General features: G+C 41.3%; 2 protein-coding genes across 5 annotated transcripts in view; one reads left to right on the top strand and one right to left on the bottom strand.

The window, feature by feature from the left end:
* Positions 1-22,987, top strand: part of LOC126397911 (meprin A subunit beta-like) — a 23,993-nt gene extending 1,006 nt beyond the window's left edge. The window contains exons 2-16 of one of the 4 annotated variants that reach the window (XM_050056986.1): positions 2,108-2,237; positions 2,343-2,370; positions 2,703-2,753; positions 2,843-2,886; positions 7,679-7,754; positions 7,875-7,992; positions 10,642-10,820; positions 11,013-11,231; positions 11,690-11,839; positions 15,659-15,874; positions 17,093-17,349; positions 18,953-19,163; positions 19,262-19,438; positions 19,533-19,807; positions 19,924-22,987. In XM_050056986.1, the coding sequence (XP_049912943.1) occupies positions 2,196-2,237; positions 2,343-2,370; positions 2,703-2,753; positions 2,843-2,886; positions 7,679-7,754; positions 7,875-7,992; positions 10,642-10,820; positions 11,013-11,231; positions 11,690-11,839; positions 15,659-15,874; positions 17,093-17,349; positions 18,953-19,163; positions 19,262-19,438; positions 19,533-19,807; positions 19,924-19,926 (2,046 nt within the window). In that variant the 5' untranslated portion in view covers positions 2,108-2,195 and the 3' untranslated portion in view covers positions 19,927-22,987. The remainder of the gene's footprint in view (positions 1-2,107; positions 2,238-2,342; positions 2,371-2,702; positions 2,754-2,842; positions 2,887-7,678; positions 7,755-7,874; positions 7,993-10,641; positions 10,821-11,012; positions 11,232-11,689; positions 11,840-15,658; positions 15,875-17,092; positions 17,350-18,952; positions 19,164-19,261; positions 19,439-19,532; positions 19,808-19,923) is intronic. The other 3 variants (XM_050056983.1, XM_050056987.1, XM_050056984.1) reach the window with 3 other exon arrangements.
* The window catches only part of LOC126397919 (gamma-crystallin N-B), a 216,856-nt gene that overhangs the window by 57,227 nt on the left and 134,602 nt on the right, over positions 1-25,027 (bottom strand). The gene's annotated exons all lie outside the window — the stretch shown is intronic.

Below are 25,027 nucleotides of genomic sequence, written 5' to 3' on the forward strand. Positions count from 1 at the left end.
AAGTACCAAAATAAAAGCTTGAGATGGTCAGACTGTGTTTATAGAATCAAATAAAGAATTAAAACCAACTTATCGGGGGAAATGGACACTTGAGCATACATTAGCGTGATAATAACTACCTAAAATAACAAGAAACATGTTTGGAGAAATTTTATTTGATGTGTACTTTGAGTTGTTATTGTCCCTTCAGAGGGAATCGCCTTGTTGTTTACAAATACTTCCGGGTAGAAAACCAGCGGAGTTTAGCTACATATATATATGAATATCTCACATTTTTCACGTCACTATATCACCGTTTAGACTAATCTGGTGTTTGTGAAGTCTGTAAACACAATGACTGAACAAACATTACTATTTCTGTGTGCACGTTTTGTAAATAATAACATGGTTATCGTAGATTAGCTGGGCTAATCGTTAGCTGTTAGCCCCATTAACGGTGTCTGTAATGACTCCATTAACTCTAAACGATCCGTGAAAAAAATATTTTTTTTCCAGCGGATGTCTTAGTTACAACATGATTGAGCTAACTGGAGTAGTTTCATGTCGTATCCGACAACGGGAGGCTTTTAACAGATGACGTCCTGATGTTAGCTTTGCTGCTAGTGTTAGCTGTCCCTGTCAGCTGCAGCCACTGATGCTTTCTAGACATCGTGATTTCCCATAACTGAATAAATACCACACACAGCAACACAAAACTGCTTTGCTAGCTCAATCATGTTGTAACTAAGACATCCGCTGGAAAAATTTTCACAGACCGTTTAGAGTTAATGAATCATTACAGACACCGCTAACGGGGCTAACAGCTAACGGTTGTCAACAAGGTCTGCATCAGGTGTTGGGGAACCAGGGCAATCTGATGAGAAATGGGCTGCTGGAATAACACATAGATGGACTAGAGCAGAGAATGCTACTATACAAGTAACCCCAGCTAGAGAGGCTACATGCAAAGGATGTGGGATATATGGGTGCTTCGAATCCAAACATCCAGGCTGACGAAGAAACCCCGAAGCTGTTTACCAAGGCTAAGTGATAAAGTACCCTCTGAGAGACTGTAAAGTAGATTATGTGACTGCAGAAAATAATAGTTTATGATATTTTTATTTGCACACACGAAGTGCAAAAAAAGAAAAGGGTTTGAAAATAGAAGAAAGCCAGAGAGTTGGAGGAAGACAGTGTGATTTTACTCTAGACTAGCTTACTTGTTGTTAAGCTTAATAGTGGGTTATTGCCTAAGTCAGTCTGGCTGTATTGAGATGTTTTCATAGTGGTTTAATTTCACAACAGTGGTAAATAGCATTGAGGCTTAGGGCAAACACTATTGTTACCTGGCTGTCCATTATAGGAGGTCAAGGAGACGTGATGCTGCTCCGTAGGGAGCTCAATTTGCGTGTGTTAATTGTGGTGATTGTGACAACAGGTTGAAGTTAAAGTGGGAGGGTCAGGGGGTCGACTCAGATGCAGTTGTCAGGCACACAACACGTTTTTAATTGAGAATTGATGCCACTGGTTAAATTTAAAAAATAAAAATAAAATTATTGAAACAAACAACATCTGTGCACATGTCTGCTGACACGTTTTGTTCAGCAAGAAAAACTTCACAAATAAACACCACTTTTATGATTTTTGAAGCATAAATGCAAACACCAGAATTAAAATGCTAACAGTCTATGAACAAACTACACTACGGTCACATGACTTAACATTGCCACTACAACGAGGTTGTAAAGTCGTGCTCAGTGTGATGATGTTCTATAGTCTCATTTAGCCACTTGTTAGCAACCACCATGTGAAAGAGAGAACAGAACAAACGTTTCTAAAGCTTGTGAAAACCTCAGACCTTATTTCAGAGATCTAACCAAAAAAGCCTCACTGACTCTGAGAGGAGGGAACTGGGACTGCTAAAATGTTAACTCATTCTGGGTTTAAGGACTCATTCCTGCAGCACTCTATAGCAACACCACAGGTGGACAGTGAATAGTGGGGTACAAAAAGCTTTAGAAATCAAGGTCTTCGCAGACACTGAACACATATTTAATTTGTGACCTAACACGTTTGCTTGTCCGTACAACTTATGACACTGTCTGTAAATGTCCTTATTATCTGATAGATCATCGGTTATGTTCTAAAACAAAGGAAGAGCATTTCTCCAGGCGCAGCAGGGCTGAGGCAGGTTGAGTGTGTCTGCAGCTGGAGCCATGGCACTCAGGTGGATCATTCTGTTCTATGGCCTTGGACTGGTACCAGTACACTTTTGCTTTTTTTTGCAACATTAACAGTCATATTATATCTCCAGTGCAAAGCAGTGACATTGATTATGATGTATTTTCTCATGTATTTACCAGGCAACAGCTAAGCTTACAGGTGATACAGGTGAGTCACATGTTATAAATGTTTCTCATGTTAATTCCTGTCAAAAGGGGGACAAAAACTTGACTTAGGCTGAGGTTAGATACATTCAAAGTGAGAAGATTTCAAATACCTCACTCTTAGAAATTAATTTCAAATCTTAAGGCCAGGCACCAGAATTTTTAGTTTAAGAATAAATAAGCATTTTAAACATATGCTACCTTTTAAAGTAAACATGTCTCAGGTCTGTGGGACAGGGAGAAACGCTTATTGCACATGTACAATAATAATTATGTTAATAAGATGCTTCTGTAGTCCCGTTTTTGAGCAGCATCTTATTGATTCTGCATCTACAGAAACTGATGTTGATGAAGGTCATGACTGGGACATCTTTGACATCAATGAAGGTTTGTGGACACATTATTGTTTTGCTTTGTTGTATAATCTGTGCATGGTTCTGAGGATTTTCATAAACTGATACGATTTTCTGTTGCAGCTGCGGGGCTGAACCTGCTGGAAGGAGATATCGAACAGGACAAAGTAAGCTGGTGTACACAGGCACCAAAGACTCCAGAGGCTGCTGTTACTCTTCAATAATTTCCATATTTGGGCCTATTTGAGTATGGAGGGACAGATGAATGAAGTAAAGATAATTATTTAATACAGATTACAGGTGTGGAGATTAACAGATTATGTGCTGATCAAGATTTGACAGAAGATTTAGGTGCTTGGACTCCAGAGAGAGATTTGTAACCAGGAGGATGTGGAGGATGTGTACAACCACAGCATGAAAGACCTACAGGCAGAAAGAGAAGCATATTTAAACCAAGAAGCAGAGAATGTGTGTCGCCGTGTCATTGGTTAACTGTAATCAGCTGACAGAATGGCAGAGTGAATGGCAGATGGTATGAGGAATAAATTACAGACATAATCATGCAGAAGTATAGTCCTCCTGACTTATCTTTAGCTGGAGCTTCATTTGTGTCTAAGTATCAGGTGTGTGATGGGACATTTTGAGCACAGAAAAATATCTTTTTGCACACAAATTTTATTTTAGAAAGGGAATGTCCATCCATACTTCCATCGTCACTGATGATCCTTAAAATTTACCGACTCCAATTAATTGATTTGGTAGATACAGTGTGTTTACATAGATAATTGAGCAGAACAGGTTTTTGTCTTCTCAGATTAGATTACCATTGCATGATCATTAGTTATGGAATGATAGGAAAAAAATCATGTCACGTCTATCCGAGCCAAAATAATTGCAATTCACAATATTATTCCAATAATCCGCAAAATATACTAAGAACTTTTAAAATGGCACTAAAACCTATAGGAATCATCTAACCCTACATTTTGTTAGGAATCAAATACTTCTATTGCATCACAGAGAGGACACACATCTTTTTATGCCTCAGCACCAGTGACAGCCGTGGTCGACGGCATTATGATTTCGAGTCCTTATGTACATTTGTACATACGTCACATTCTCTTGAATGCATTGTTTTAAGAACACCTTGAGGGAATCTCCTCAAATTTGGCACAAATGTCCACTTGGACTCAAGAATAACTGGTTAGAATTTGGTGGTCAAAGGGTCAAAGGTCAAAGTCACTGTGACCTTACATCCATCTCATTCTCGTGAACGCAATATCTCAAGAAAGCCTAAAGGGAACTTCCTTAAATTTGGCACAAATGTTGAGGATTTGTTGGTCAAATGTCACTGTGACCTCACAAGACATATTTTTGGCCATAACTCAAGAATTCATACACTAATTATGACAAAACTTCACACAAATGTCAAATAGGATAACAGGATGAAGAGATGACATTTTATATGCAAAAAGTCAAAGGTCAACTTCACTGTGACGTCACAATGTTCTGCAAAACACTTTTCTGGCCATTACAGAAGGGGAGACATTTGGTCAGATACTGAATTAGTGACACTAATCTTGGGTGTCCAAGATGTGTGTGAACCGTCCGTGTTTTTGAATATGCAGCTTCTTTGCAGTACTGTCAATGTCAGCTGTCATGGCTACATGACTCTGGACAGACATGGATGTTAAATGTAACTGCAGCTTGACTGGTTTGCAGAGGCACACAACTGCAAGGCAGTAATTCTTGCTTTTTTGAGCGTCCTTTTAAGTGAAAAAAGGGCAAACAATGTTAAAAAACACACTTTCCAACTCTCTGAAATAGTACATTATCTCCCGACAGTAGAGCCGGCAGCCATAATCCTATACACACCTTGCATACATTTCCTTATGCCATTAGTGACATCCACCAGATTTACTGCAGACTTCTAATCAAACGAACACTGCCATGAAGATCCTCTTAATGATATGCCAGTGATGAACGCTCCTTCATCTGTTTATGTCACTTGAAGACATATCTCAGGAGTACAAGGCTTTATGATTGTTAATTGTAACAGCTTGGTTTGGTCTCTTCATTGCAATTGTTGTTACTATCTTCATGCCGAAATGTTTTTATGATGATGCTGCTAAATGAGGGAATGTGTTGCCTGCTTGATGTAGACTTTACCGCATGTTTCTCTGGGCTATATTCAATAATAATATAGTACGTTGTAGCTTATTATTTAGATGCCTGTTGTTTATAGGGCTTTTGGATGGTCTTTGAAATGCATGCAGTAGGCTAATCACAGTGTTATGGTGTTCCTGCAGTGTTGGGAGGGTTACTTTTAAAAAGTATTACACTACAGATTACTAAATACATGCCCTAAAATGAACTCTGTAACATTCCATTACTCAAACTAAGTAACATATTGGAAATACTTTGGATTACTTTAAGAATACTTTACAATACTCTTGCCTGGTGTTCATTTGTGTGGGTTTGATACAGGGTTCAAACTTAACTTTTTGGCTTACTAGCCAAGTGGCTAGTAAGCTTTAAAAATCTACTGGCCAGAAATTTTTTTCACTAGCCAAAAATCATAAATAGCATTTTGGTATATTTTCAATGTGTTATTACTATAATACACTCGAGCAATTCTCAAATGGGAACGCTTACATTGGTTAACTGGCCTCTTTCTTGTTGTAGGCTCTTAAAATTCCCTCGCTCCGTGTTTCCAGCTGTTGCAGCCAGTAAGCACAGACATGCAGTGTGCTGGTGGATCTTATCAGCCTTTCTAGGGCGTGAAAATGGCGGACCGTGGATCTCCAACTACAAGCTCACATTCTAGCTCCCACTTTGCGGCATGTTGTGGGCTTGAAGATCTGTTGTACGACACCGGCGCTCAACCAATGACATCACATACACACAGCCCGGGGCGGGAGAAACAACAACAACAGTAGTTTGGCCCTATTTTTTTCACTTGCCAGAGTGGCTGGTGAGGTGACTTCATTTACTGGCCAAAGGGTTCAAATTAGTCGCCTCTGGCGACTGGCGCCCGCTGGTTATTTTTAATCCCTGGTCTGATATTTACATGCCAAAAACACACAACAGTGTCCTGACTGCTGTCTATGGGAAATGCGCCTTGTGAATTTTACACTATGTCCTAAAAGCAACCAAACATCGTTCTCTCTTCACACTGAATCTGTTATTAAATGTGCACTTCTGTTACGTCATGTAAACAAGCCATGTAGGCTACCCATAAGAATAATAATAATAATCTCTGTTTATAACAGAGTTACAAAGTGCTTTACATGTCAACAATTAAACTAGACAAGACATGAAAACAACAACTTTAATCAGCTCGACTGGAGACGTAACTTTTTCAAAGACAAGTGAGTACTATCTTTCTACCTTTACTGGAAATGACATACAGCTAACAGTTAGTAGGTTGTCATCAGTGATGGTTATTCACCAGAAACCTTCAGCTTTTTGGCGTTCTCTTTTGTTGGACTAGAGGCTCATCCTACTCTCCAATGTGCTATGTGTGAGCTCAGTCCTGCGTGTTCTTTAATGAAGCAATAGGAGAAGATATTCGGTCTCAGTTAATGTAGTTTATTAAGCAGTAAAGGAATAAAATTACAGAGCTCTGGGCCTCAACTTCACGTCCCTGACGAACAACAAAGGTGTGTCAGTTCACGAAGTCTGACCTCCTGTCCTTCCCTGACCCAGTATATTTGAGCGTAACAGAGTGTCATTGTGCACGCAAGGTGTTGTCCTCTTCTCATTGGCAGTTCCACTTCCTCCTTCACCACACCACGCCCCTGCCTCGTGTTAATCTGACTCCTTCCCGCTGGCGGTGGGGGCGTGGTTCCTGTTTTGAAAGACAAGAGAACAACACAACTCCCTACACGTGCTGTACCTTACTATCTGTACATCACTTTCTATTCTTTTTACCATATATGAAACTAATTATCTAAGCATTGTTTAGGTTTCTGGGATGGAATGTGAATGTATCTTCATTTGAATTCATGAATCAGCTCCTCGTCCATTGTGGCTCTTTCAAACCAACATGGGTCCCTGAGCACAGATGTGCAAAGGGCCCGCAACCTCTCATACACAGGAGCAAGACGCACAGACTTTGTGGTGATTTTGCATCTTTCTGTAGTTGTCTTGCATCTTTTTTATGGGTTTGTTTCCCTTTGTTGTCATTTTGTGTCTGTTTTTCTCATTTTGAGTCTCTTTCTGGTTGATACATGTTAATTTGATGGGCCCCTGGGCCTGCAGTAGGCCCGTTCAGTAATTCATCCATGTTTCCGACAAAAGCTCAACTTAAGACGCTGTACACATGCAGCTTCTTTTACGTCCTGGAAAACGTGAGGTCAGGCAATGGGTGCTACTCTTGTGCCTTTTCTGTGCCAGCTTTCAAGAACACAGTGGCAAAGCCACCGTTTAGCAATTTATCCACAAAAATACCATTTACGATATGTAAAAATCTTTTTCTGTCCTCAAAATGCCCCATGGTGCACTAAGAATTAAGACACAACTCCAATTCTGTATTTGAGCTGTATATGCAGGAAATAAAGCTGGGTAATTTGAACAGTATTAATGTGATGATAAAATCTTTCAATAATTAAAATAATGCCCATGTAGAGATTTCAGCATTGAGAGATAATACAACTTCACTGGTCTCAGGTCTCATTTTGTGTCTCATTTTTCAATTGATTGTTTGGAAAGCCACTGAGTAATAATTCCCCTCGCTGACAGGATCAGTTTTATACTACTACAAACTAACAGATGGTGAAGTGTTCTAATAGGATGGACTACCTCTTTGGCTTGAAGGTTATCTAATTTGCATGGCCATTACGGAACGCAAGCAATTTGAAAACATAAGGATTAAGTTAGATCACTGAAGAGAGATCGCTCTCTTCTCTTCTTTATTCATCTCTATTACATATGCATTGTTCTCTTCATTCCTATCAGACATTCAGAAACACCATCATAGGAGACAAGTATCGCTGGCCAACAACCGTTCCCTACTACCTAGAGGACAGCCTGGGTAAGACACTGCATTATTATGGAAACTCACATTCACAGTATTTACATTTACAGTATGGTTATGCACCAAATTAGGAAGCTATTTCATCTGTTTCTTTGTGTTACACTTTGTAACATGTAGAGATGAATGCAAAGGGAGTGATCCTGAAGGCATTTGACCAGTACAGACTGAAGACCTGCCTTGACTTCACACCATGGAAAAAAGAGAAGAACTACATCTCTGTGTACAAAGGGAGCGGGTGAGCTGCTCTGTTCGCTATGTCAGTGTTTATTCAAACCATCCTCCCCCCATGAAGGCCGTGTAGGTCATCTGTGCAAGCAGACCATATCTCTGTTCACTGTTAGGTGGCGACCTCTAGTGGCCGTAATAATTATGACAGAAGCAAAGAGGAAAGTCAGGTGATACAGGCAAAGATATCCTATAACAGTAGTTCTCAGCCAGGGGTCGCAAAGGGAGTTCCAGGGGGTCCCCAGAAAAATGGAGAAATAATTTATTTTTTACTATTTAATTCCCTGTAGCAGCGAGCCCAATGTGAGGAAGACTCACAAGAGCGACTATAATGATCAGGGGTGTTTCTAGGATTTGAGGACATGTGGGGATTAGCCCAGACCTCTGTAGGAGGGTCCGAGGGCAACCTCCCCCCGGAATATTTTTTTAATGAACAAGCTTTTTTTTTTTTTCATTTTATGGTTCTTTATACTTCTACTCCTCTACATCTCAGAGGGAAACTTTGTACTGCACTACATTTATTGTCTGCTTTCGATATTTTGAAGACTCAGATCGTAAATACAAAATATCATTAACTAATAAATATTGATGGATTATTATAGATTAAAGTACCCAGCAGTATATAAAGTCATTAAAATGAGCTCCACCTGTACCAGCTATAACATCAAAGTGATTACTGATGCGCTTGCTGTCTTTTGCACGTTATCACATAAAATGTGCTGCTTGAATGACACAGAGGGCCCAAAATTTGCATTTTTGATCAACTGTGTCATTTATGAGAATTTTAATGCATAAACAAAATTATACATTATTAGATCCAGGAGTTTTTTTTAGATCTGGGGCCAGAATCCAGACCCAGAATCTTTTTAGATGGAGGTTCCTGGAGGGAAAGTGACCTAATGTGTATCAAGTTAGGGGTCAGAAGAGGTCGAGAACCGCTGGTCTACAACAAAAGATGACGCATTAAAAGTAGCGCTAGTGGTATAAGATAGTATACATTTCAAGTCCTCTAAGTGCGCGCAGCTGCCCCAACTCATTTGGAAGTGGTGTAAACGTAGTGTGGCTGGATGAAAGCAGATTCAACATAATGTAACACTAGATACTGTACATTATGACTGTGATTTTTGCTCCTTATTTTGTAGCTTGTTTTTATCTGTTAGCTTAATATTTGTTCAAGACACGTCTCATGTCTCAGCAACACATTCTCATGAGATTTAGCAACAGCTGACACAATGTTGCACTGGGTTAATGTCAAAGTTAGTTTTCTCCTTATTTGTTTTGGGGTTTTTTATATAAACATGCTACTATAGTGTCAGAATGTTCAAAAGATATGTAGCTTGCCAAAAATTGGTCCAAAATTTACCTTGGTGACTATGTAGTGAAAGAATTGGTCACAGTCTGTGTTCACATTTACTTCTCTCACTGGAGTGAACAGCCTCAGGACCGCCACTCTCCGCCACGGGGCAGTGGCAAAACCCACGTGACAAAGATACAGGAAATGACTCTAAAGTGAGCTGTCTTCTCTCTGAACGGTCGTGTCTAGGTGGTAAGCTTAGATTTGCAAAACTCTCCCAAGCTGTTTGAAACATTCTTGTCTCGCTGTTTTCTATGACAACACTGTGGTTGCAGTTTGAATAGGTTGGGCACAAAAAGCACTTGATTAGCATCAGGTAGAGATAATAGTCTGGGTTAAAATGATCATTGGAAAAATGATGTAACAAATCAAGTTGCTGCAGTTTTTCGTGATTCTAAAGTAACCGTCTGGACACAACCTTTCTGAATCATCTGTGACGTAGTATGAAACAAAGTCTGTGCAGGGATGAGGTTGGGATGGAAGGGTGGGTCAAACAAACAAGGGACTTTCACTTAGTCAACACTAAGTTATTTTAAGTTAAGGACAAAACCTGACCTAAATCATTTTAAAACTTTAAACCTAACTAAGTAACTGACTGTTTCACAACATTAACCACTTGTTTAAACCTGTGACTGTTAACAGTTACATTTATGTCATTTTGGGAAACACTGGAAAATGACCTATTCTGCCGTTTAGGTATGAGGATGGGTTTGCTTTGGTTGTTTTGGTTTTACAGCACACGCCTTACACATTACCTGCCCAGTAGACAAAGTTAGCCACCAGCAAGTGAATGAGGTGTCAGGTGGAGCAATATTTTTCTCAGGGGTTGATAGAGACCATATCAGAGCTAAAATAAATAAAGAAATAAAAAAGAGTGAATATTGGACTTGTAGTTGTTGGGTGACCACAAACAGGATTACCAATAAATCGTAATGTTGTTCCGTGTCTGTGTTTTAATACTTTGATCTGCTGTCTCCAACTGACTCTTTGCTGAGTCCCGCCTTCAAACGCAGGCCAAACTTTGGATATTATTTCTATATGGCGTGCAGTTGGTGAAAGGCGGGCTCTATGACAGCTTGACAGTCTAATGCAAAGGGGCGGGGCTTAGCAAAGGGTCAGTTGGGTAAAACAAAGTGTATTTTACTGCTTCAAGCCACAGAGAATTTCAATAAAAACCTTATAAATATGCAGCATTAATTCAAGTATAATGTACTGTTAGTTTAGGTTTTTGCACAAATATCAGTCTTCTGACACTGAGGCCAGTTCTGAGCTAAAGCTTTTGAATGCTGACCTTCTCCTGTATAGATGCTCCTCCCATGTAGGCAACCAGCGTGTGGGGAAGCAGCAGCTGTCCATTGGTAAAAACTGTGATAGTCTAGGAATTGTTGAGCATGAGTTCCTGCACGCTCTGGGCTTCTGGCACGAGCAGTCCAGAGCTGACCGTGATGATTACATCACCATCATGTGGGAAAACATCAAATCAGGTAACACTGATCAATGATCAGTGAAACTTTATGTAGTAACTTCAGACAGTGAATGAAAGTATTTATTATCTCCTGTGTTTTTCTGCTAATACATGCCTTCTATCTGAATACATTTTTACAATAGTGGGGAAGTAGTTTGCAATACTGCTGGTCCATCTAGTCTTGTTAAAAAACAAAAACTGTATTCCCCAGGTAAAGAGCACAACTTCATAAAATACAATGACACAGTGTCCAGCGCTCTCGGCGTTCCCTACGACTACGGCTCTGTCATGCACTACGCCAAGACATCCTTCAGCATCAGCTCCAAGCCCACCATCGTCACCAAGATCCCCCAGTTCATGGATGTGATTGGTCAGAGGACGGGGCTCAGTGCTAGTGACCTAACCAAGCTCAACCGTCTTTATAACTGCAGTGAGTCATGTCAACCCGTCATTGTGTCCATCAAACAATAAATCAGACATTAAACTTGCACTTTGCGTGTTTGAACAATCCATAAACTAAATCAGCTCATAAAATAAAATATATTTTAATCCCACAGAGGTACAAGACAGGTCAGAGTTTATCTTGCAGGAGATGATGATAATGTATATCAATAATCTTTGACAATAACCTCTAATTCATCAAACCTCACAACCTCAATGATCATTTATTTATCGTCACAGCCTCTCTTATCAAGAAAGTTTTCATTGTCTTTCTGCCAAGGGTTGCCAGATCTTGTCTGTTTAGTGTTCTTCTGGGTCCAGATTAACTTCTGTTGCGAGACGATGTAACCATACAGTATTTGTGTGGTGGCATTTTTGCTCTCTACATGCAGTACCTGCCCTTCAGTTATCAAGCACTGCATTGAAGTGTCTGTTTCCTCTCCGCAGCCAAGTCTTCTACCTTTGTGGACAGCTGTGACTTTGAGGAGGAGAACATTTGTGGGATGATTCAGGCTCCTGGCCATGCAAAGTGGGAACGACGTAGTAGTGCCCGTGGAGGGCCTCAGACTGACTTCTCCAACATGGGACAGTGCAAAGGTGACAGTCAATCACAACAAATGCTTGTTATGGAGTTGGACCTTTTATAATGTCCTGGACACTCCTTTTAAAATCTACTGTAGACTCCAACAAAGCATTCTCATAGAATGGTTCTTAAGATATTGTACGAATTAGTGCCTCACAAATGACTTGACGTCCTAAACATACAGTTACATACCTTATGTAAAGTTATGAAGGTTAGGGTTAGGAAAGTAAAGTTACTGAGGTTAGGTTTAGGAAGATACCTTGAAATGACTCAGGGGCACCTGTAGCTCACCTGGTGGAGTGTGTGCCCCATATAGGTTATATCCTTTGCAGCAGCATACGTTCGATTCTGACCTGTTGCCCTTTGCTGCATATCATCCCCCCTCCCTCCCACCTTTCCTGTCTATCTACAGATGTCTTATCATCAAGGGCAAAAGTGCCCAAAAATAATCTAAAATGAAATGACTCAAAGTTCACACCGTTCCAAACAAATGACTCCAGGGGAAAGTCTGGGGGGAAAGTCTAGGTTTTTGTGACCCATCCACCACCCTAACTTCCCTTGTTTACTCCTGTCAGTGCATTGGTCATGTGATTGCAGCCTTTTGAAATATCTGGGATATGTATGAATTTGGCTGCGTTATTTTTTGTAGGGAATCACACAAACTGTTTGTGAGAACAGCCTGACTCCGAACACTTCCAGGATACCAAATATGTTACGAAATATCCAGAACTCTCAATTTTAGGGAAATAGTAACCCAGTCTCATTCCCAACACGTCAAACACTGACTCTTGGTCAGTGGCCTTTCAGCCTCAGAGACAGGTGCACAAGCAAGAAAGTCCACATAGGGTGGGTGGGAGTGGAGCAGTGGCGGTTCTAGGCCAGTTTCAATGGGGGGGCCAAGCTAGGGCCAGTCCTTTTGATACAGGGGCACATACAAATACGGTCAAATATCTAGGTCTGAACAATGAGATATATATGTGTAGGGGGGTCCGGGGGCATGCTCCCCCGGGAGAAAATTTTGTATTTGATTTAAAGGCATCAATCTGGTGAATTCTGAGAGCAAAGTTATGATGGCAGAATATGTCTAGATTTCAACATCTTTGTGCTTTTTATGTGTGAAAAATGTTCTATTTTTACTGATAAAAACACTAGTGGTATGTTATGGTGAAGGGTTACACTTAAAATACGGCTAAGTATTAGTGGTTAAACATTTCAGTAATCAAAAGAAAAATGACTGATGTACTGATCTGCCTCTGGAGGGCTATTTTAATATTTAAAATCATGTGCAGACAAAATATTCTTTTAAAACTCTCACACTCACAAGTACAGTTCCAGATACGCAAAACAATACAAAATACGCAAAACGAAAGGAAAACAAAAGGTGAGATTCAAATAAATTACACACAAACAGGCACAAATTACTGCTTTCCTCCCTCCCTCTCGATTTGCAAGTACAGCACCCTGAATCAGAGCATTTCAAAAGCCCTCTGGTAATTGAATGCCTCTGGGACAGGCCCATTTATGGCAACCCACTGGATCCGTGGCGTGCGCGATCCGGCCGAGGCGCGGGTGCCGGAGCTAATAGCAGCCATTCAAGAAGCTGCTCCACCAGCCGCGGCCTAGAAGCGGCTCGGCGCTCCGCTCCGCTAAAATTACGCGCCGGGTCTATTTCTGACGGCGCGTCAATTTGCACAGACCAAATGAGTCAAACAGGAAGTCAGGCGCAGAAAAGACGAGAGTATCCGGTCGATTTTCAAAATAAAAGACCCATGAAAACTCCGGATCGTATTTCACATCGCTACATCAACATGATGTGACAGGCATGAGTCAAATGAAAAGGAAAAAGTTTTCAGAGCTTACCTCAATGGTGCTGTATCTTGCCGTGCAGGCTCAGAGTTGTTCTTAAATACAGCCACACAATTCTCTACTGATGTTTTCTGGGGGTTTTCAAGAATGCTCACGAAGTGGATGTCAGTATTCCTCAATATTCCGCTTAGAAATGCGATCTGCTCTATCAACTCAGGCTCACATTAGCGCTAGGAGAGCGACGTCTGTGGTGAGGCCGGGGAGGGTGAGGGGGAGGGAGGGGGGAGCCGAAGAATTCTCAGGAGGCGCTCCAGCCGGTGCGCTACAGAGTGACGTTCATTTACCGGAGGCATTTTATATCTGGCCAGTTTTTGGAGACTGTGGCAGGGCAAATTAGTCAATGTATGGGAAACACTGTATTTAAACACTCAGGCCTTTTTCCTTGTTGTGTGGTGTATTCTGCATGATTCACTGGGTGCGCCTCTTTAAGTGGTCCGACCGGCAACCTGTTGAGACGATTTAGTTCCGCGTTCCCCCTCCACTCCTCGGCGGGGGGACCACAGGGGGAGCCGGACTCGGAGTTACGGGGGCACTGGCCCCTGCTGGCCCCCGCCCAAAACCGCCATTGGAGTGGAAATGGATGGGTCAAACAAACTCCAGACTTTCACCTTGGAGACCACTGTTTGTGTTCCTTGTGAAACCAAAAGTTGATCAAGTTGTTTTAGTAACAATGTAGTGTGCTAGTATTGGTATCATGCAATACCAGTGAAGTTACATCATGTGAGTAACAAATGTTACTAATGGGGGCAGCACGGTGGTGCAGTGGTTAGCATTGTGGCCTCACAGCAAGAGGGTTCCTGATTCGAATCCAGGGTGGGGAAGCCCTTCTATGTGGAGCTTGCATGTTCTCCCCATGTCAGCGTGGGCCTTCTCTGGGTACTCTGGCTTCCTCCCACAGACCAAAGACATGCAGTTTAATTGGTGACCCACTGAGGTAGGTGTGAATGTGAGTGTGAATGGTTGTCTGTCTCTATCAGTCAGCCCTGCGATAGTCTGGCGACCTGTCCAGGGTGAACCCTGCCTCTCACCCAATGTCTGCTGGGATATGCTCCAACCCCCCCACGACCCCCAACAGGATAAGTGGTTACGGAAAATGAATGAATGAATAAATGAATGATGTTTTCTTCTAAACCTAACCGCTGGCAGTAAAAACAATGATTGTTGTTTGAAGGTAAATATAAATTCATAAAGTTACAAATTTGAAATGTATATAACACTTTTCATACAAACGTGTAGCCCAAAGTGCTTCACATGTCAAAATTGAAACACAAAATTAAACAAAAAAAAAAAGCCCAGACGCCTGAAGATTTCACAGAGCAACACATTTCAGAGGTATCATCATCAGTGTGTCTTAAGTGACGTTGTATATGAGCTGACCCGGTCACTGTGGAGGTGGAGGGGACCACAGCAGCTTGACATTGCTGTGTTTCTGGTGGCTTTCTAGGCTTCAAACACATATTTTTTTAATTAAGATATCAGTCTTTAATTTCCTTTTAAAAATACAGCTCGCTTTTCTAGTGACTAGAGGCAGTAAGTTTCACGATTCAGGGGTGATTTCATCAGTTCTTTTAAGGGACATAGAAGAAAAATCTTACAGAAAAGCAATGTAAGTAAACCTTAGTGATATGGCTGGACAAAAGATAATTAAATCTTAATATATAAGTAAAACAAAAAACACTGATTTAGTACTATTTTATCATAGTACTGATTTAATAGATATAATTTACAGCGTGTTTCCTTCATTGCTTGTTAAAAAAAGCTGAGACATAATTCTGAGATTTACTGTTGCTCATACTAAGCTAAAAGGCTAGCCACAAAACTTTGAGCCCCTCATAGTGCAGGCAGTAGGACTTGGAGGAGACTTTGCTGAATTGACAATGATAAAGTCGGTCCTTGGATATGGTACCATAAAATGTAACATGACAAACTTCTGAGGCCCAACATTACTGAACTGTTGTCTCCTTCAGGAAGAGGCTACTTCATGCACTTCAGCACAGCCTCTGCTACACGTGGTGCTCGTGCTGTCCTGGAGAGTCGTTGGCTTTACCCCAAACCTGGTGCCCAGTGTCTGCAGTTCTTCCTCTATAACAGCGGGGCAGCTGATGATGTTCTCAATATCCAGGTGCGACAGTATGACAAGGCCAACCCGAGCGGTAAACTAAAGCTCTTCAAGAGAATTTCAGGTAACAAATGAAATATTACATGTCGTGTGTGATGTACAGTGTTGTTATCATTAAAGCCTTTGTATGCACAATTTGGAAGTCTGTGACATCAGCGGCTCAGAGCAACACTTTGACTGCCCCTGTGTTCACCTGCAGTCCCTCATTTTTCAACAACATCCTTTACGAATGTTATCAGACCATTAAATGGCCGTTATCAGTTGTTGTCACTACCATTAAAGTGCTTCAGATGGGGCAAAGTGCACCTACCAGTAGGCCAGAATGTGCACATCAAAAGCTATGAAATGGTTATAGTTACAGTTCTCAACCCAAAGCCCAACAGGTTGCACTGAAGGCAGCCAGGCTCAGTCCTAGGCTCTCTGTCCTTCCTCCGGGCCGGAGCAGAGACCTTCTCTGGTGGGGAAATACAGCGTGGAGATTCAGTGATCCACCAAGCTGATCCCTTTTCTGCCACACAGCCGGTGTGTCCCAGCCATTACAGCCCGACCAGTGCTTTTTGGAGGGTTTTGTTTGGTCAGGCTCAGGCTTAGGGTCAGTATTTTATGTGATGATATCAGAAGGGCCAGTTTTGGGCTTCAACCCACACGAGTTGGTTTGGTTCATGTTATAATTTTCGTTGAGAACAGTTTTGTTAGATTTCACTTTAAGTTTTATTAGGTTTATGCGCTAAAACTACAGGTCAGGTTAAGGAAGAGATCGTGGTTTGGATTAAATTAAGTACAACTGTTTTGACCTAAGGTATGTAACATAAATTTAATTAGTCATGTCAGTTCAAAAATTCAGCATGAACTCCTGGTTTCACAAGGGGCAGAAACAGCCAGGGTCAGAGGGTAACAGAACACAAGTAACAGCATCATGTATTTAAAATACAAAACATGAGTATCTGTATTCCATTACAATTTTAATTGCTGGTATTCGGAATACAGCTACTGTCTTTTGAAGAGATTGGTTTTTGTTATATGACATTATATCTATGGCCACTAGAGGTCACCACTAAGAGTAAACATAAATAGAGAAGATAGGACATACTACCTTAAATCTATGCCCCTGACAACTGATAATGACTATTAAATGGACTGATAACACTGAAAGCATGTATCAAACAAAAACAAATATAATATATAGTAACAACAAATCAGCTCAGGTCAAATATTTTACCTACAACCCCAACCATGGTTTTAAATTAGTGTTTCATCTCTATTTTATCTGTGCTCTTTACAGGAGGTGTCAAGGGCTCCTGGGAACTGCATAACATCAATCTGAATATGACACAGAAGGCCCGTGTGGTTTTTGAGGGTGTGAGGGGAAAGAAACCCTCAAAAGGAGGTTTCTCTCTGGATGACATTAACCTGTCATCCACAACGTGTCCTCAACACACCTGGCACATACGCAACATCACGGGCCTGCTAGCTACCACACCAGCAGGAAAACAACTGTACAGCCCTCGCTTTCTGTCACCAGCAGGTTACTCCTTCCAGGTAAATGCCTTTTAAATATCTAAATCGCTCAGTGCTGAAGAAATCCAAAGCTTGACACACCTATTGTAGTTCTAGTTGCTATAATTGAACAACATCTGTTCTAAGGAGGTGTTACGTTAATGGTCAATGAACTAAAATTACTAACACATGCTTGTACAGTACTTTAAAGTTACAATGTGTAATTTACGTGGTTGTTTATTAGCAAATATCAACTATTGCTTTCATAAATATATATTTACTAAAGTGTAATGCAATTCACATACAAATGGAAGCTTTCTCATAGGCTTAGAATGATTTCTCTATATATACACAGGCAGAGTGCGGTATGCTGGAGGCTGCCTTCTTGCGTCGCCATATTTGAATACAGTGGCCGAAAGGGATACACGTGCTTCGCCTTTCGTGTTTATCTAGAACTTGCCGTCACTGAAGACAGAGACGGTGAAGCTCAATCCGGGTCGCTTCTGCGTGAACCTGCTTTGAACTTTTATGATTCTGTCGCACTTTAAATGGAGGACCACACATATGTTTTGCCCCGTAAGAGGGAAACCACGCCACCAAATAAAAGAGAAAGATCAGATAAGCGAGGACGGGACAAAATGCGAGTGAATATTGGCGCTGCTTATTCCAGGTGGAAAAAACTCCTGTGGAAGAACACTCTGGAGACGCATATATTATAATCGTACCAACCTATATTTGCCGCACTGTGCCGTGACTATCACATAAAACGTGTTATCTTAGCATTACTGTGCTAATGTTTGCTCGTGTTACCAAAACAATTAGAAATAAAACACTCCTAACATATATCTCACAGATAACCTGTATCTCACTGGTAAGCTATAACATATCGTAACATGGTTTAGATTCCTAAATAAATATTCACCTTGTCGCTAGATACTCCTGAAAAACTTGAAAAACTAGTGCAAGGCTTTTTGTCCTACGAGGCCACCGTTACTTACCCGACGGGAGGGGTGAGTGAGTGAGCGCTGCAATCTAGAATTTGACCGCTGATGTCACTGTTACTCACCATTTTTACACACTGAGGCTTTAACATTACTTATTCTCTATAGGCAGATGGCATGGCAAAGTTAGCCGAAGGATACAATTAGTATGACTGCGTCAGCTTTTCAAAATAATGTGTTAACAAAGGGTATATAATGCCAGGGTTGGTCCTCACTAGACAGGCCCACTGGGAAAATGCCCAAACTTCCCTGCCAGTCCATGCTGGTTTGATTGTATGCAGGTCAACAGTCTGTCTGAGTCCTCTGAGAAAGAGGCTGAAAACACTGGCCGAAATGCAATCTTGGAACTCATTAGCTATCCTCCCACAATAATTTAGCTTTATTAGCTTTTTTGAATGTATCTGCATTCATATGCAGTTATCTGTTAATGAAGGTTAGTTGAAATGTCTATCCAAGTATAATCTCGTGTCTCAAGTTGCTGATCGAGCTGTAAGCAATGACTGGTGCACAAAAGTGGAAGTCTTGGCGAATATCAGTTGCATATCTAATGTCTAAAACGGATCCCATGAAATGCCACCAGAGGCTGAATTTGTCATCAGACTAATAGCCGATGGGATTGCTTCATACTGCTTTGTGATCTATAGGTAGGTGTGTACATGAACGGAACAAGTGACCGACCAGGGTACTTGGCCACCTTCTTCCACCTGACTTCAGGCCCCAACGACTACAAACTCAAGTGGCCGTGTCCGTGGCAGCAGGCAACTATGGCCCTGATGGATCAGCAATCTGACATCAGACAGCAAATGAACATGCACCAAATGGTCACCACTGATCCCGACATGAAGTTCTCTGATGGTAAGAGAAGGGGGGATAACTTTTAGTGTACCAAGCTCAATTCATCTCTTATTGCTGTTGGTCAAACAGAGATTGACAGTTCACCTGTTTCTTCACAGGCACTGAGTACTACTGGGATAATCCCAGGAAAGTGGGCTCTAAGGTACGTGAGTCTGATGGCAGCTTTTACTATCGAGGCCCAGGCTACGGAACGACTGCGTTCATCAGCCACAGCAGACTAAAGAAAAGAAACTTCAGCAAAGGAGACGATGCCTTCTTCCTCTTAAGTCTGGAAGGTGTGGAGTCAGACAGGACCAAGATATCACACACAACCATATTATATATCATCCTGTCTCTGAAACGTCATAGTTGTTATCTGTTTGTCCTCAGATATATCTGATCTGTTGGTATCTCAGCCTCTTCCCCGCTCTGCAGTCCAAGCTGATGCAGGTCTGATGAAGGCTGCAGACCAAGGTGCTCTGCAGGGAGCTGCTAATAATCCCATGCTGCTTACAGTTGTGGCAGTGTCTGTGGCAGCAGCCATGTTGGTGGTTTGTGTGCTGATCATAGGGAACACCTGGGAGATGAGGAGGAGGAGACAGCAGCAGATCGACAAGGTGGCGATCCTACAGGATATGCCTGGATTCATGGTATTAAACATTAGGGTCAGCACTAGTTCATATCATAGAAATTATTTACCGTGCTAATGCAGACTGAAGCAAACTGTCATGTTCTTAGTTTGTGTTTAAAAGATCTGTTCTAAATGTGTTTTTCATTACAGTAGCAGCCGTCCCAACATTTTACATCTCCTCTCACCACTCCATGATGTCCCGGTCAAAGGAATCTATCATATTTTCAACCCACTTTGGATCAACCCATGCCCACCTCCACAAAACGAAGGTGGGCAACCAGATGTCAAGGACTGATCACTGACTGTCAGCCTACTGCTAGCCAGCCCTCTGCACAATGCACCTACAGCCCCTCTGATTCATTCCCCCTAGAAAGTTTTGTTTTGGGGAGTTGGGAGGCAGTCCAACCACTGAAGGTCCGTGAAATTCATGGTGTGGAAAGTACAGTGACATGGAAAATACCAATATGGGTAGTCAAAGGGAAACTTTGCTGATTTTCAACCAGCTCTGTGTCATTGCTGTGTCTGCAGGCAAAAGTTAGGTGGACCTCCACCAGCAAATGAGCTTCCAGTGCTTGAGGCACAATGGAGAGCCAAACACTTGGAGTTCCCCGCTGCACATACTGCCTACATTGTGATGACAGAGCTGGCTGGAAATCTGCAAAGTTTCCCTTTTAACAACTGTAACAACTTAAATTCGGCAAGTGACTATCAGTAAAAAAACCATAGACAATAATGATAAGCAACATGACAGCTCCCCAAAAGTGAAGCCAAAACATCTTGATCACCCCCTGGTGGCTGGCTGCAGTATAGGTCATATTAACATAAATGTTAAGTGGATGAGACACGGCCGAAACCAGAAAAATCAAAGCACATGTCACATAAGTTTTTGCTACTGCGCAGACTCTGGCTCCAAATTACATCACCAGTATGAGATGGCAGCGGAAGTATCCATGACATTTTGGCTTCATTTTTGTACGTAGGGAGTGGAGACACATTGTCCATCTTTATATACAGTGTGTGGTAAAAACAGACACATGGATACATGAAGGAGGTACAGGGACATGGAAACCCAATGTCCTGCCTCTAAGGAGAGGGATGAGAGGGGTAGAGCTCCTCAGTGATTTTTGGCAATGGTGGTGTCCTAAGCCACTGATGAACTCAGGCTGTGTTGTTTCATACAGCACCAAGCGTGCCACAATGCGTACCACTCGCAGCTAATTATCAGGCCTTGACATTTGGTGTCATCTAATTTTTACATTTAAGTTGGAAAAATGATAGACATCTTCAGCCAGAAGATTTCAAGCCTTAAACACTTCATTTCCTGAATTCTGGTGAATTTTTACACTCCAATTTATGGTGGAAATGTTGTTATTTACATTAAGGAAAACACAAAATTCAGGTGTCAGGTAACAATTCAAAATATAAAGATATAATGTAATATAATACAGTAAGGCTCTCAGACATTCTGTATTGCTTTCAAATATTTACTCTCTTGCAGCTCAACTTTTCTCATTCAGTGTTCTCTCTGCTGAGTCAACATACATGTAGGCATGATTTACTCAGTCCCCCTTTGTGTCTTTTGTGTTAGAGAAGTAACCTCTTAAGATATGCATGTGGCACCTTTTCACATTATTGATAGATTAATTCATTAAAAACACCTGGATTTTAATAGCTCATCTGTGCTACAGCAAGGTTTCTGCTTATGTTTAAAACTTCGGAACAAACTCCAGACTGTCACCCAGGAGGCAGCTGTTCATTTTGCATGTGAATTTTAAGCCCAAACCAAGATGTTTTTTTGTCTCAATCTAACCACATGCTTTTGTTGCCAAAGCCTAAGGAAATCAATCTGACAACGAAGTGTTTTACCTACATTGTCAGTTTAGTTTAAAACATTGTTCATATTTAAAGAGCAGAACTGTACATTTCCTGTGAAAATGGAGGTATAAGACACAATGCATGTAACAAGTATAAATTGACATGTCGTACATTCATTCATTCATTCATCTTCTAACCGCTTCATCCTCTTGAGGGTCGCCTGGGGGGCTGGAGCCTATCCCAGCTGACATCGGGTGAGAGGCAGGGTTCACCCTGGACAGGTCGCCAGACTATCGCAGGGCTGACACATAGAGACAAACAACCATTCACACTCACATTCACACCTACGGACAATTTAGAGTCACCAATTAACCTGCATGTCTTTGGACTGTGGGAGGAAGCTGGAGCACCTGGAGGAAACCCACGCTGACACGGGGAGAACATGCAAACTCCGCACAGAAGGGCTCCCACGCCCGGGATCGAACCGGCAACCCTCTTGCTGTGAGGCGACAGTGCTAACCACCACACCACCGTGCCTCCCAACATGCCGTACATGAACATCCAAAACAGATGCAGGAGGGTGCCGAGTGCATCATATTTTGACATGTGTGTCTACTAGCAAAGCAGCTGTATTTGGGATGAGTTGGGCCCAAAGATTTACATTGTGAAAGAGACATCTGTAAACCAATGGATACAGTTTTCAAGCATCACATCCCCTGCAAATGACTTGTTTAACTATCAGGATTTGATTGATTCAGTCCGATTTCAAGAGTGTAGAGGGACGGCATGCTTAAATAATTATATTCCCCTTGAAGTTAGCGCGGGTCTAAACTGGAAGTTAGCTTCTCTGATAGGAAAGTTTCTAGTGCACCTGCTCTATGGGTCCAATGGTGTGAAAGCTCCAGGTTATCTTACAAATGGAAGTCCAACATTTTTGGCCTCTAGCGCCACTGACCAACATTCATAGGAATGAATGGGGCTCCACTGCTAATGCTGTATCCAGGTCTCTTTATACATCCACTGTAAGAATGCGTCTGTCACAGAAAGTCTCCTATAGTATGTCACATGTGTGAAAGGGCACATTCAGATCTCAATCTTTAAACATTGTCTGGAGTTCATATGAGAAAACAGCTTGGTTAGGATGGGAAATGTAGTTTTTAATTCATACTACACGAAACAGCCAGATGTAAGTACTTTTGATCCCAACTAGCTCAAATGTTTGAAAATAGCAAAGTTTCTTTATCAAAAAGTGGGGATGCAAAAACACACCTTCGCTCCCTAGTGGGGGTGCAACTGCTCTGTTTGCTCCAATGTTCAGGCACTTTTGTCTACTACTAGTTTTTATGTTTTATTTGAATTTATGTTTGAAATAAAATCTCCAAGAGTATGCATATTCAAACCATGTGTTTCTTTCATCATTTCCAGATTCGCAACTCAACATTTTGGAATTAAAATATTGTGCTTACTTTCCAAGATCTTCAACCTTGTAAGCTGTGAGGCTACTTAGGCAGCCTGAAGACTTATAATTGACCCTTAACTAAGCCCCGCCCCTTTGTGGTGGTTTATCAAGCTGTTGGAGCGAGCATGAAGTCTGCTGTCACTCTGAAGAAATATCCAATTTATATAATAATAATAATTATAATCTCTTTCCAAACTCTAATTATGAGTATCACTATTACACTATTCCAATGCTAGGCCAGTCAGCATAGTAAGGCAGGACTTGGTGACTGGTGAATGGACAACATAGTTGTGAAAGACTAGTCCCTCAGACACCGTGTCTTTGTGGCTCAGCTGCAGCTCCATTTTGAGCCTTCTGGAAGGCATCATTCCAGCCTAAAGACTTCTGAGCCTGAGAACCCTCAGAGGAAAGGCAATACATGTTTATAAGACATTCTGTTAGGGCTATAGCTACCTTTGAGGACACCAAGGGCACGTCTTCTATATTGTTTCAGTGAATATCGCAGTTTTAATCACCTGAAAGTTTCCGTTAAAATGGTCAGCAGAGTGCTTTTGATTCAGCATATTTGCTTGTTAACTTTAAAAACAGGAAACTGATGAATCAGTATATTATAAACACATGCCACACTGGATCGACACTGACAGAGTGAATTTTTATTTTTCTGCATTTAAGAATCAAATTGTAGGATAAATTAGTATAATTGTCTGAAATGAATAAAAACAAAAGGTTCACTGAGAGATTAATCAAGAAAACGTTGCCAATTTCAGACCAGTTGTATCAAGGACATGCTACTTCTTCTACTGAGTCTAATAAAACACTGATGACTCTAAACATTCATAAACTATAGAACTATTACTATAGAAATACCAACAGGACCATAGATGTGAATGACATATAGCCTACATGTAGACTATATAACAGATGGAGACGGAGGTGTGAGATGTGAGACAGGGGACAGGCTGCTACATTATACCTTACTGTCAATCTGCAGCTGTCCTCCCTCTCTCCCAGGAGGACTGAAGTCTCTCTCAGTCTCTTAGGTAGAGGAACTCTGGGAATATTTCTCTCTATAAGTAAAATATTGGTCTCAAAGTGAAGCTCTGTCTCCACTGCTGTCAATACATCAGGTATTTACAATTTTCCAAAAGGTTGGCATTGGTCTTGTTTTCTCACAAACTGAGTTGAGAGGAGACTTAAATTGTAGGAGAAAAGATAAAGATTCAGGAGGTGACTCAGAGAATTTCTGTCTGTGAGTAAAATGTTTAGCATTTAGAATAACAAGATTAATCAGATATTTGAGAGAGCCCTATTATCTGGATTATCATGATAACAAATAATGTCATCGATGAGTGGTCCAGCACGATTTGCAGCTGCGCAGCGGTCCGTCACCAGTGATCCAGCAGTTCTTAACAATGTGCGGTGCACTTCCAGTGTTGCCAAGTCCGCTTATTATAAGCGACTTTGGGCTTGTTTTTCTGTAAAGTCGCTTACAAATATTGGTAGTCGCGGGTCGCGGTTTTTTTGGGCTTGTTTCTAAAGTGTAGTTGCTTATTTGGGCTTGTTCCCAGCTCCATGATAAGTTGTCAAGCACATATTTTCGATATGTTATTTAAACGTAGGATAGTTTGTCTTGCCTGTTCCTTCTGTCCCTGAGATGAGTGCATAAAAAGCAATAATAAATAAAGAACTTGTGAATTCAGGATGATATTTATTTGTGTGTGCAAGTTTTAATTATCAGAGGTTTACTGTGTATATAATGTACTTGGTACATCAGTCTATATTTGATATCCCATCTGTTTTCTCATGTTAAATAATGTTAAAAGGTGGTTTAACTCCCTCTTGTGGTCATTGTCCTGAAGCTCAGGGGGGAGAAAAATAAATAAACTGCGTACTGTGGGTACAGTTTTGCAAAACTGCGCACAGTTTACTTATCTGTCCACATGGATGTAAATTGACAATCTGTACCCACATTTAAAATCC

This window comes from Epinephelus moara, chromosome 11 (genome assembly GCF_006386435.1).
Source record: "Epinephelus moara isolate mb chromosome 11, YSFRI_EMoa_1.0, whole genome shotgun sequence".
Taxonomy (NCBI): Eukaryota; Metazoa; Chordata; class Actinopteri; order Perciformes; family Serranidae; genus Epinephelus; species Epinephelus moara.